This window comes from Condylura cristata, unplaced genomic scaffold (assembly GCF_000260355.1).
Source record: "Condylura cristata isolate star-nosed mole 26May11 unplaced genomic scaffold, ConCri1.0 scaffold00020, whole genome shotgun sequence".
Lineage (NCBI taxonomy): Eukaryota > Metazoa > Chordata > Mammalia > Eulipotyphla > Talpidae > Condylura > Condylura cristata.
In genome coordinates this window covers 864614-877487 of record NW_004567121.1, presented here as the reverse complement: position 1 = coordinate 877487, position 12874 = coordinate 864614, and the positions used below count along the sequence as shown (strand labels likewise).

The 12874-nt window shown below is 41.9% G+C and overlaps 1 protein-coding gene across 1 annotated transcript in view; it reads left to right on the top strand.

Annotated features, from left to right (window-relative positions):
• The first annotated feature begins 6 nt into the window (after positions 1–6).
• TTL (tubulin tyrosine ligase) overlaps positions 7–12874 on the top strand; it is a 25706-nt gene continuing 12838 nt past the window's right edge. Inside the window, exons 1-3 of the mRNA XM_004686106.2 lie at positions 7–208; positions 1687–1765; positions 8374–8606. Coding sequence (XP_004686163.1) covers positions 52–208; positions 1687–1765; positions 8374–8606 — 469 coding nt within the window. The 5' untranslated portion in view covers positions 7–51. The remainder of the gene's footprint in view (positions 209–1686; positions 1766–8373; positions 8607–12874) is intronic.

Here is a 12874-nt window from a genome sequence, read left to right as displayed (position 1 = left end):
GGCTGGGGCCCGAGCGGCTGCCGGGGTGGCCCGGGAGCGCGGCCCTTCGCCATGTACACCTTCGTGGTGCGCGACGAGAACAGCAGCGTCTACGCCGAGGTCTCCCGGCTGCTCCTCGCCACGGGCCACTGGAAGAGGCTGAGGCGCGACAACCCCCGGTTTAACCTGATGTTGGGAGAGAGGAATCGGCTGCCCTTCGGGAGACTGGGTGAGCCCTTCCCCATTTCCCGCCCTCCGATCCCTCCCACGGCCCGTTAGAACGGGCGCTTTTGTTTTAAGGTCATAAATTTTCCCCTCCGTGGTTGCTTGGGCAGATAGAAAAATGGACCCATTGAGGCCAGAACCCATCATTTTTAAATGTCTCCGCATCTGCAAAATGGGATGCGGGGCCCGAGTGGCGGGGCGGTCTAGTCGTCCCGCAGATGTCTCTTGACAATAGCTGGTCTCTGCAGCCCGTGGGGCGTCGGCCTGGCCTGAGGCCGCGCGATCCCCCTTTGCCTGGAATCCCACGCCCCCAAATCCGACCGTTCCGGTGGATTGCGCGGAGCTGGGAGGGGTCCGCGGGGCTGGCAGCTGACATCCGGCTGGAGTCTTCCTGCGAATTTGCTACCGAGGATTCCGCCCTTCCAGGGCTTGGGGCGGGAGAGGGACTTAAAGCACGTTGAAAGCCGGGGGGTTCAGCTACCCAACGGCTCAGAGAAGCTGTTGGGGAATTTGGAAAAGAACTCTGGATACCCGAGGCAGGAGCTTCAGAAGTGAGCCGAGCCCAGGAAAGGTCGGAGCGGGTCTGATTTTAGACCTTTCCTTAGCTTCACCAAAGAACGTGCTTTCCCAATTGAGCCTTGAATGCAGATGTCACTTGGCACTGGATTCACGCTGTATTCTCTGCCCCTGCCCTACTCGCCCCGATGTTTGAGACAGGCTTGGCACCACCCGGGCCTCACACTCACAAGCCCGCAGGCAGGGGCGTGGGAAAGCCGAGCGCGGGAGGCGCCTCTTCAGATGACGTAATGCAGAAGTTGTGGGGAGCCCCCAGCTCGCCGGCCTTTGGCTACTTGGCCGGAGTATAGCCATGGCCTCTCCTCACGGCACAGTCTTAGGGAAGTGCAGCCTCGCTCCTGGAAAACATGTTCCCTGCCAAAATGTCTTTGGGGTGGGGGCCAGATTGTATTGCCACAGACAGGGGAGATTTAATAATAGGAAAAGTCATTTCTGTGTCGGAGGGTAACCCAGAGGAAGCAGTGTTCTACCTTGACCAGAGGAGACAGTTTGTAAAATAGGTGTGGTCAGAGAGCCAGAGGTAGAATGAGCCAAGACTGAAAATAGGCCACTGAAACTAGCCAGTGTGGGGGGGTTTTGAGAAGGGAGCAAGGTTAGGGGGTGTTACTGGAGAGAAAGTGGGGTGTGGTGGGAATCAGGGAGAGTGAAGAAAGAACAAAGGCAGCAGGGATATTTGCAGACCATTTTGTTGACACTGGAATATCCACTCTGGGAGGGTGAGGACGGTGGGGGTGCCGAGAAGAGGGGAACAAATGCTGGGTACTGTAAGTGCTCCTCCCTAGCAGCCAGGGGCAGGGAGAGAGGAAAGCTGGGCTGCGCACAGCTGTTCTCTCCTGCTGGCTGGTGCTGACTTTGAGCTTCCCCACCTGTCTTGTTTCCCTTCTGAGCCTCCTCTTCCCTTCCTAGGTCACGAGCCAGGGCTGATGCAGTTGGTGAATTACTACAGAGGGGCTGACAAGCTGTGTCGCAAAGCTTCTTTGGTGAAGTAAGTGCTCTTCCAGACCTGTTTTCAAACTTTATGTGAATGTTTTTACCTTTCATCCTAAAGCGCCTAAGCAAAAGGTGGGGTTATTTTCAGATTTTAAAACATAAAATAATTTTATTGAAAAAGCCAGAAAATACTAGTTTGGAACTTCCTCTAAGCCACTTTGATTGCAGTCCAAAGTTTTGCTGTCTAGTGCATGATAAAGTTGGGCCGTCTCTTAAGTAAGTTTCCTGAGAACCAGTGGAGATAGATTCTTTGTATAAGTGATATTGAGGGAGGGGTGCTCAGAACCCCGTCTCCATGCAAGGAGAGCAGGATAGCAGAGGAAGAAGTCAAGAGGTGGTTTCAGCTGAAGTTTTAGCTCAGTTTGGTTCCATAGGGCTCAGGAGTGTGTGGGGGCTTGTAGTTGACCCATCTTGAGACCGGTGCACTAGGCTTTTGTTTTCCAGTATTACTCAGACAATGGCTGTGGGAGAAGCTCCGCAGCATGTCTGAAAGGGATTGGGTCCATGCAGAAGGGGCACATGTCAGCCCTTGCCATTTGACTTTTACTGCAGCCAGGAGCCCCCACAGAAAGACTGTCTGGACAGGGTGCAATGGTGTTTGCTCCACTGCCATTCCTTGAGCACCTGGGTTAATGGCCAGGTATCTCAGGAACAGTATCATAAGGTAGAGGGAAATAGTAGCAGACTACTTCCAGCCGGGGCTGGCATCTTGGGTTTTAATCCCTGACTTTCCTCATATTAGCTTGGCCTTCAACTTTCCTATCCTTCTAAACCTCTATATACCCTTCAAAAGGTGGTTGCGAGGGTCAAATAAGATGAGTGTGTAGAGTCTATAGCACAGTGACTATTCCAGCATTTGACTCTGTGCCCTAGTTTCACTGTAAAATGGAGATAATAGTAACCACCTCAGGTTTGTTATTAACACATATACCAGCCTTGAATAATCTCTCTCAGAGCTCACACTATATGAGAGAAAGCTCTTCTTACTACTATCATTGTGGCTTTCACTACTATTACTATCAATTCAGCAGGGAAGCCCTGGATATGCCTCCTGGAAGGGGCTGTTCCAGGTCTCCAGGAGTCTTTCCATGATAGCTACTGAGCATACTAGTGTAGCCAAATAAACCAGAGAGGAAGACACTGAAAGTTGTGATTTAATTCAGATGCTCTTTCCTTCACTCACATTTCTTTCTGGGTTCCAGATGTCTACTTGCTTGGGTAATCAAAAGATTATTTCCACCTTTTTGTTCAGAATCACTGGCCCCAGTAACTTCTGTTACCACTTGCTTCTGTGATGGGTTTTCATGATTCACTAGCACTCCTAAAGGAAAAGGACTCTGAAGTCTCCTTATTACATTTATGTTTAGAAGGCAGATGATTGTTTCAGCAGAACTAGGAGAGTCAGACATGATTGTTTACCAAGGTTTTTCATTTAGAAATTTCTATATAGTGGTGTTTACCCAACCATCTTTTACTATGATTTTTCTCTCTAAAGATAAAGTAGAATTTTGCCTTTTAAAAAAATTATAAGTTGAGACTAAGGGTGCTTTTGAAAAATAATGTTCTTATGTATTTTCCTATTTAGCAGTTCTAATGGGTTTAACTGACTATAGAGCTGGAGTCATGAGGCCTGAGTAGGTATCTGGATCTTTGTGACCTTGGACAGAGACACTGTGACCCCCCTAGTGTCCCTTCCGTAAAATGGGGATGGTGGTGATCATACCTGTCCTTTGCCCATTGGTGGCATATGACATGATCTCTTGTGGCCCCTTGTAAATGAGGACAGGATGTTTGGAGGGTGTGGATTGTCATCCTCCTTAGTTGCTTCCTTCCTTCTCTCTGGTGCCCTGCAAGGGACTGTAGTAATTGCAGCAGGTTATGTTTGCTTTTGTCCTTTTCTCTCTTCCATAATTTTGAATGACTGGCAAGGACTCAAAGTTTAAAAACGTAACTTTAAAGGCAGCTCCTAGAAGACAGCTGTGTTGCCCACAGCCATGGAGTTGTGCTGAGCCAGGGCAGTTCTAGTCTGTACAAGCAGGAGCCACTGGCCGTGGGCCTAGGTGTTCTCTCCCAGGGTTTTCCAGGGCCTTGATAAGGTTCGGCACTGGAGCCTGTACAGCAGGTGCCGTCCTCCTTTCTCTCAGGGCGCTCCAGAAACTCATCAAGGCTCCCAGGCTACCTTCCCAGAGCTTTTCTTCTGGCTGAGGTTGGAGATTTTCTTTTCCTCCTGAGAGTATTTCTTCCTTGTAGATGTGAATAAACTTCCATTTGCGCTATCTTTGCAAAAGGGCTCACGAGGACATAGAACAAAAGCAAAGAACTTCCTTCCTGTGGAACTCGGTCTTGGTTCTGTATAGGAAATGAGGACTTCCAAGTGAAGGTCTTCCTGCAGAGCAGCACTGTCAAACAGAAATAGCAGTTAACCACATGCCTCATTTTAAGTTTTCTAGTAGCTACATAAAAATAAGTACAAAGAAACAGGTGGAAGTTTATTTTAATGATATATTTTATTTAATCAACTAAATCTAAGACATTTTGATATATCATTAATCAAAAACAATGAGATGCTTTAAATACATTCTTTCATTTTGAGACTTAAGAATCTCATGTGTATTTTTTATCTATAGCACATCTCAATTCAGACACTTAAGTTTTCATTGAAAACCCTTGATCTGGGCCCTCGCTGGTGGCACAGTGGGTTAAAGCACTGCACTAAGAATCTTAAGCCACTTCTGCATGAGTTCGATCCCCGCCTGCCCTGGAGGTGACCACATGGCACGGCAGACCTCTCCTGACCCGCTCGCTGCTCCCCTCAGCAGTGTACTTCGTCCATCTGCCTGTTCTGCTCCCCGTTCTGTCTCTGGTGAATCCTCTCACCCTCCGCATCTCTGGCCTGTACCCCAGTTCTGTATGTATGAATAAATAAAATAAATCTTTAAAAAAAAAAAAAAAAGAAAACCCTTGATCTGTATTTAGATTTCATAAAAATGCATGGATGGAAAATAATATATATACCCAAGCTGTTTCCACATACTTGAAGTTTTTCAGCAGCTGAGTGAATACCAAAAAATCACTTTCCTTTAACAGTCACATGAACACATCGACAAACTGATGCATTTTATTAGAAAAATAATTCACTTGACTTTGAAGCAAAAACATACCAATTTTAAAACTATCCATGTTAATTCACAAACTGTCAAATCTGTATCATTAATATTAAATTCAAAGGAGGTATTGAATTAATTGAAAAGAAGCAAAATTTAATTATATCAACTGTGTTCTAAATCTTTTATTTTTCCTTTAGTGCTTGCAACCAATTTGCATAATGCTGTCTATTAAAATTAGAAATTTCTGCATAGTGAGTCATCATACAAAAATAGGTAAAAATCATTATTATTGACATGTATTATGAAGTTGGAACACAAATTCACATACCTTTCTGGCTAGGTCATAAGTATATAGGTCACCTTTTCCCTTGCAGCTTTAATTTAGCTTGCTTATGTACTTGTGGGTATAGGTGGGAAAATGCAAGTCACACTGCCATTTTTTAACTTTGGTTATTGAAGGAAGTAATGAATTATTGAGTGAAAATGATAATTTGGCTCCCAAAACCCTTTGTTTTCAAGAAAGATCTGAATTGAAGCTAGCAGTATAATAAATCTTTGTAGAAAACTCTTCATCTCTCAATCAGTGAGCATTGGCAAAGACTACAGTATCATTTAATTCATTTTTTTCTGTTTCTTTTCAACTGTTCCATGAACTAAATCAGTGTAGCATTTGCAAGTATATACTGAACTATTTTAACAACTGTATCCATGCAGTTTTCAGAGAGTAGGCTCCAGAAAACTGGGCACAAATGTATCAGGTGGTACAAGGAAGCAATTTTTTCGTTATGTATCATAAAGTAAAATAAAGCTATGAAGGGAAACATTACACTGTTGAAACTCCAGATTCAGCACAACCTAGCTGAAGTACTCTGTCTATTGTGAAAAACTAAATTTTCACATATACATCAAATTCTTCCTTGACTGTTGTACAAGATTAACAAACAACTACACATGAAATTGATATTTTTAGGCTATCATTTGACAATACTTTTTCACATATTTGGAAATCCTTTGAGTAAATACCCAAAGTAATAATTGGGCAATGTCTCTGTCATGCAAGTCAAATCTAAAGAAAAGTATTTGAGATTTTTCAACTTTTTTGAATCAATCTTTGAGATTGTTAGGAAGGTTTTGAACATAAAGAGAGTTGTGACTTAACTCAGAGTTGTTCCAGTTTGGTGAAATAATTCATTATGTATTTGCTGAAACTGTCTCCTTTCTACAAACACAGTTCTTTCATTTTAATTCTGCCTCAGCATACTGCAATTGTCATTCAAGAAGTTTATTAAAAACCTTTTTCCAGTTCTCCTTGCTTTTCTTACTGTTCTGGTTCTAGCTCTAGCTTCTGTGTCCCAGTCAACTACACATTCACAATATGCTTTGTTTTAAATTTTTAATTTTGTCAACATTTCTTTGTAACTAGAAATATAATTATTATTCACTTTAGTTACCAATTATTATTTACATAGCTATCATTGTAACTTGTGCTCACTGCATAATAAACACAGTATAATGATTTATCAGTGCATGGGGGGAAACTCCACTTGAATTGAATCCATCTATTGTCCCCAAGTAGAACAGTGATGTGTTTTTGTATTTATGTAGAATGTTAGGAACAACGAACACGCCTGACATGGGTGCATTGTAGCAAAAATACCTTACTTCACTTTGGTGAAGTGAAATGTCTTTCACTAAAACCTCCAAGTTGTGCTTAATGAGAAATATTTTACCATGCCTCCATTTTGAAATTAAGTTAATTAGAACTTAAAATTTAGTTCCCAAGTCTCACTGGCCATATTTCAAGAGTTTAGAAAACTCGTGTTGCTAGTGATGACCATACTGGACATGGCTGTTCCAGTTGAACAGTCAGTGGTTTGGAAATTTATTTTCTATTTCTTTTGTTCCTTTGAGTTGAAGTAATTTTGAAATTCTGTTACCTTCAAAATAATTTAAATCTGTATTGAAAATTTCTTTTTATTACGTCTGCTTTTTGCTCATAGACCCGAGTTTGCAGGTGATCTTAATGCAGACTTGGCCTTAAGAGCTGTGTGGAAGAGAACAGTGTAGTAAAGGCCTGTGAAGGCGTTTGGGTAGTTTCCTCCCTACCTCTCATTCTGGGAGGATAAAGGGTAAGTGTAGTTAGGACTTGGGAGTTAGGGGATACATTCTGGCAGTTTCTTACTACCTTTGTGATATTGGTAAATTTGTTTCTCATGACCCAGCCCTTTTCTGTGAAATGTGACACTGTTGCCCCATGTAGGGTTTGGCTGGACCCCCTTAACAAGCCCTGATGTTTACTAGGTGTCTTGTTCAAGACCTGGCCTGATCTTCCTTTGTGTTAGATTATTTTGAGAGGCAAAATGTATATATAGTTAGGACTTCTGGAGTTAATACCATTTTTTAAATTATTTTTTATATATAATAGTTTATTTTTACATCATTTTGTGCATTTTTCTATCTCATTTGCAATCCCTTTGGGCTTTCCATCACCAAATCACCCATGTGCCATCACCATAGTCCAGTGCATTTCCCTTCCCCCACTGTTTTTGATCCCATTTCCCACTCCACCCCCACAAAATGTCTCTGGTATATAGCTGTTTATCATTATCATTATCTTCTCGCCTATTCCGTTATATTCCAGATATGAGAGAAACCATCGAGTTAATGTCATTTTTATCACATTTACTCTGTTACTGAAGCCAGACTAAGCTAAAAGTGAGAAATGAAGAACTGAAATAAAAGTTGAAATAATAAGACCCCCAGATAGTAGCCTTTTCTCACCAGAGAGGTGGGCCAAAATAATACTTTTTTTTAATAAGTTTTTTATTTTTAAGATTTTTTATTTATTTATGCATACAGAACTGAGGCACAAGCCAGAGGTGCAGGGGCGGTGAGAGGATTCTCCAGAGACAGGGTGGGGAGCAGAACAGGCAGATCAATGAAGTACACTGCTGAGGGGAGCAGCGGGTGGGTCAGGAGAGGTCTGCCGCGCCATGTGGATCTCCTCCAAGGCAGGGGATTGAATTTTCACTGAAGCAGCTGTGTCTAGCTTGCAGTGCTGCGTCCTAACCCACTGTGCCACTGGGGAGGGCCCCCCAAAAATACTTTTTACTGGTATTCCAAATCATTTCTTCAACTCCTCACTTTGGTTTTTAAATAAGGGTATAGCAAAGGTACAACATCTTTGTTGGAAAGGTATTGGCTCAGGAGGAACAACTTATTTCCTTAGCGATGCCTTTAAAAAGGAGCTAAAGTTTGGACTTTTTGCCCCTTTGAATGACCTGGAGTATGCCTGTAAGGTGAGCCATGTGCTGCCCAAGGGCATATTATAAGTTGGCCTAGATCAAGCACTTATGATGGGGCAAGAGGGTTAACTCCTGGTCCAGGCCATGCCCCGCCTCCTAGAAGAGCTCAGTGGGTCACTGAGCTGACATTTCTGAAGAGAATGACGGAGTCTCTAAGAAGGGAGGCTGACTGACCCTTTGTCTTCTGCCAGGCTGATCAAGACAAGTCCAGAACTGGCTGAGTCCTGCACATGGTTCCCTGAGTCCTACGTGATTTACCCAACTAATCTCAGGACCCCAGTTGCTCCAGCTCAGAATGGAATCCTCCCGCCTATCAGTAACTCAAGAACAGATGAAAGGGAATTCTTCCTGGCTTCTTATAACAGAAAGAAAGAAGATGGAGAAGGCAATGTTTGGATTGCAAAGTCATCAGCTGGTGCCAAAGGTGAGGGAGCTCTGCTTTTCCTTCTCCCTCCCCTGTAAGTCCCTGTAGGTAGATTATAGTGATGTCTTTAGATGAGTGACTCTTTTAATCTGAACCCTCAAAGGTAGAGACCACGTCTGGTTACACAATTTAAATATCTGTTTGTGAGCTGAGATCTTTCCCTTTATCCAGATAGAACAACAGGCATTTCTAATTTAATATGTCTGATCTGGAACTCCTCATTTCCTTCCAAACTACCCCCACCCTATCCTGCTTCTCTTTCAGTCTCCCCATTTAGTACATGATTCCACTCTCTCCCCAGTCTCTGTAGCCTCAGACCTGGGACTTATCCTTGACGGCTCAGTTCTTTAAAATCTACTCTTAGTATAGCAATAAGTCTTGCTAGCTCTACCTGTAGAATATATTCTAAGGCAGACTTTTTCTTGCCATTTCCACTCTTTCTCTTGAAATCAAAGTTCTATTTCCTCTAGTCTGAGTAATTGCAGTACATGCTCATAGCTATAGCTCCTGCTCTTAGTCAGTAATGTTTTAAAAGCATAAATTTGATCATGTTATTCCCTGCTCAAGGCTGGGTTCCAGCTGGCCTCCTAATGCAATTAGAATATATTCCAGATTCCTAATGGTAGCCTGCACCATTTGACATTTCCCATAGCTGTGATCTCATCTCCTATTCTTAACCTTGCTCACTGAGCTGGAGCTTCACCTGCCTCGTGACTCACAAATACTCTTAAGTCTCTCTGTACCTGTAGTATGTTTGTGTGGATTATTTTCTGTTTCTCTCAACTCAGATGTCTGCTTATCAGAGGTGACTTTTTAAATTTAAACAAATTTCTATGCCCACTTCTTTTTATCCTTTACTCTGCTTTATTTACCTCTATTGCACTAATTTCTTTCTAGCACCATATTGTAAGTTTATTATCTGTTTATTTCCCCTTCACACTGTAAGCTCCACCTAAACACACTTTCTGTCTTGTTCATTTCTGTTTCCCTATAGGTGCTTGATCATTGTATGTTGAAGGAATGCATAGAAGGGATAAGATTTATAATAGCTCAGGTTTAAAATGTAGGTAGCTCTCAATGTATGAACATATAAACACAATCTCTCTCTATAACTACCATCATATTATGCTCTTTCAAAAACCTTTCAGTTTGGAACTTCTTTTATTGCCTTGGAAGGCCATCTGGCCATTGGTATTCATTTCTATTCCTGGTTCAGTAGACCTCACCTTCTTTTCTACCAACCATGAGGCAGGTGGGCATCACCTGGAATCTCCTGAAAGGGGTATTGGACTCTTGCCATGAGCCAGGCACTACTACTTTCCCCTATAACTGCACGTCAAGGATTGTCCCCTAGGCTAGTTCTAATAGTACGTGAGCAAACTGGAAGAAAGAATAGGAGTTCCCAGTATTCTAGTCTCCCCCCTAGATTTGGGCTAGACTCAGAATGGCCACTGCAAGGACAGCTGATAAGGAGCTTTGACTAGAGTGAGGACAGGTGTGGGACAGGACATTGGTGGAAGGATCTGCCAAGTCATGGTCTTGATCCCACCTGGGTGGTCCTTGGACCCTCACCAAAACAAGACATAGCTAGATGCTCAGCAGAGGGAGAGGGAGAGAGAGAATACAATGCTAAATGAAGAGGAAATTTTGTTTTGGGAGTTGAGGAGAAAGTGTATGTGTGTTTTTGGTTTGTTTAAGGACTGAAAGAAAAAACCTTTTGGGTTGATTAATTGGTTTTTTTTTTTGTTTTTTGATTTTTAGTACATGCTGGGTACTCAGTATACCTAGTGTGAAGCCCCTGTTTACCTCCATCACTCATATTGGATGTGCGTCTACTTTACCCTCACCTGGAGCATTGCTTTCTGTCCTATTCTTGACCATTGTCCAGACTCTACACACAAATTGGTAGACAGAGATCCTAGTAAAGCGCAGCTAGACCTTGTTACTGCTGTGCTCAGACCTGTCTCCTGGGGACATGGTAGCACCCTGCACCCCAACAAAGTTCAGTCTGTATACTGAATAAATGAATGGATAATTAGAAGGAGTAATGAATGTTTGGATAAAGTGAGTTACGTAAGACAGACAGTATCTCTTGCTCTCATGAACTGACAATCTAGTCAAAAAATTAATGAAGCATCTGTTTCCAGATAAGCTAAAAGTTGAGATGGGATCAGAGAACAAAAAAGACTGTGATCTTGAAGCTCCTTGATGAGTCCAAAGTCCCTTCATCATATCTTCCTTTTAGTTAATAAGAAGATAAAGGGATAAAATAACAATCCATAAAAACTTTCTGGTATCCAAAGTTATAAAGTCAGTGTAAAATTTACATATCATTTTATATCTACAAAATAAGAAAGTTACCCCTAGTGATACTGTTGCCAAAGTTTGCTGTGAGCTCTGCCTCTTATTGGTGATACAGAGCCTTTGAAAAAGTGACAGTGAGAACGGCACACCTTAAAACAACTAGCAAATGTTGTGGATGTAGATAATAGGAACTCTCCTGCACTGCTGGTGGTAATGCAAACTAGTACAACCACTATGAAAAACTATTTGGAGGTTTCTGAAACTGCTAAAAATGGAGCTTCCATATGAATCAGCAATCCCACTCCTAGGTATCTACCCAAAAGACACAAAAACACTGACTCAAAAAGATACCTGCACCCCCATTTTATTGCTGCTTTATTTATAATAGGAAAGACATGGAATCAACCCAAAGTAGATAACTGGATTAAGATGATGTGGTACATATACACAATGGAATATTACTCGGCAGTCAAAAAGGATAAACTCATGCCTTTTGCAGCAACATGTATAGAGCTGGAAGGGATCATGCTTAATGAAATAAGCCAGAAAGAAAAAGAAAAAAAAACTGGATGGTTTCACTCATAACAGGAGTATAAAGGACTGGGGGTGGGGGGGAAGTGCACTAGACTATGGTGATGGCACACAGGTGATTTGGTGATAGAAATCCATGGGGACTATAACTGAGATGGAAAAAAGCACAAAATGATGTAAAAATAAACTATTATATTATTTTTTAAAATAGCAAAAGGTAATAAGTGACAAAATAATAGTGCAAGTGCCATAATGTGTTCACGTTCTTTAGCTCACTAACCTCATTCCTGAAAACTTAGTCCAGGGAAGCATTTCAAAAGAAATTAGGGTGATATTCTGCAAAGACACTACTGTGTTACCTGTCATAACAAAATATTATTTAGAAACAGTTGCATTGTCCAGCAATCAGTGAACAAATATATAATTATTTTACATCCACAAGTGTGTACTTTTTTTCAGCCACTGACATAATTGTGAAGCTAATGTAGAAATATTGGAAATATTGGCAGCGTATAGTGAAAAAGGAAAAAGAAGAGAGTTCACCGTGAACTCCTATGTAAAGAAAGGTAATGTGGAGGGAAAAATATATACTAGGAAATCAGACTGTGGGTTACTTTTCCATTTCCCATTAACGCTGTGTTTTCTGAATAATAATCTGTTGAAGTTTATAAAAAGTATCTCCACACAGATTTTCCCCACCTACCAGCATTAGGTAGATTAACTTTGAGTAAGAAGTTATTAATAAAGAAATAACAAGTAGGGTAAGGTTAGGTGAGAGGGGATGTGGCTAGATTTTGGAGAACAAGGCATCAATAGTGATAGAAATAGTTTTGGAGTATTAGCAGGAGAATGGTGTTTTAAGGTGATTGTTTTCAAAGGGGTATGCAAGGTGCTCTGGCAAAAGAGAGACTAAGGTCTGTATTGAAGACTTAGCAGGTGGAAATAAAGAGGTACTAAGAAATTTGCGTGTGGTTCCTAAGGGAGATGAAAAAGGATGAGTCATATTCACATGAAGAGAGAGAAAGGGAGCTTTTCCAAGTTGATTTGCAGTTTCTTTTTAAAGCCATTAACCAAACAGTACAAGTGACAAAAAGGGGGTTGGCTTTTAGGATAGATGCAACATTAAATTAACCTGACTGAAAGTATGAGAACCAAATGCGATGAACTGTAAATCTAAAGCATAGGTAGGAAGTGCTAAAACAGAAAGATGAGTTCAACAAGCTTGCATGATATGAGATCAATACATAATAATCAGTTTTATTCTTGTATACTGATAATGAACATGTGGAAACTAAAACTAAGAACACGGTACAAGGCCTCCCTGATGGCACAGAGGTCACTCTCGGCACTATCAAGCTATCACCAGCCACTGCATTAGGACGTTGGATCCCCCGCCAGGGAGCTGACCCACATGGCGCAGAGACCTCTCCTGT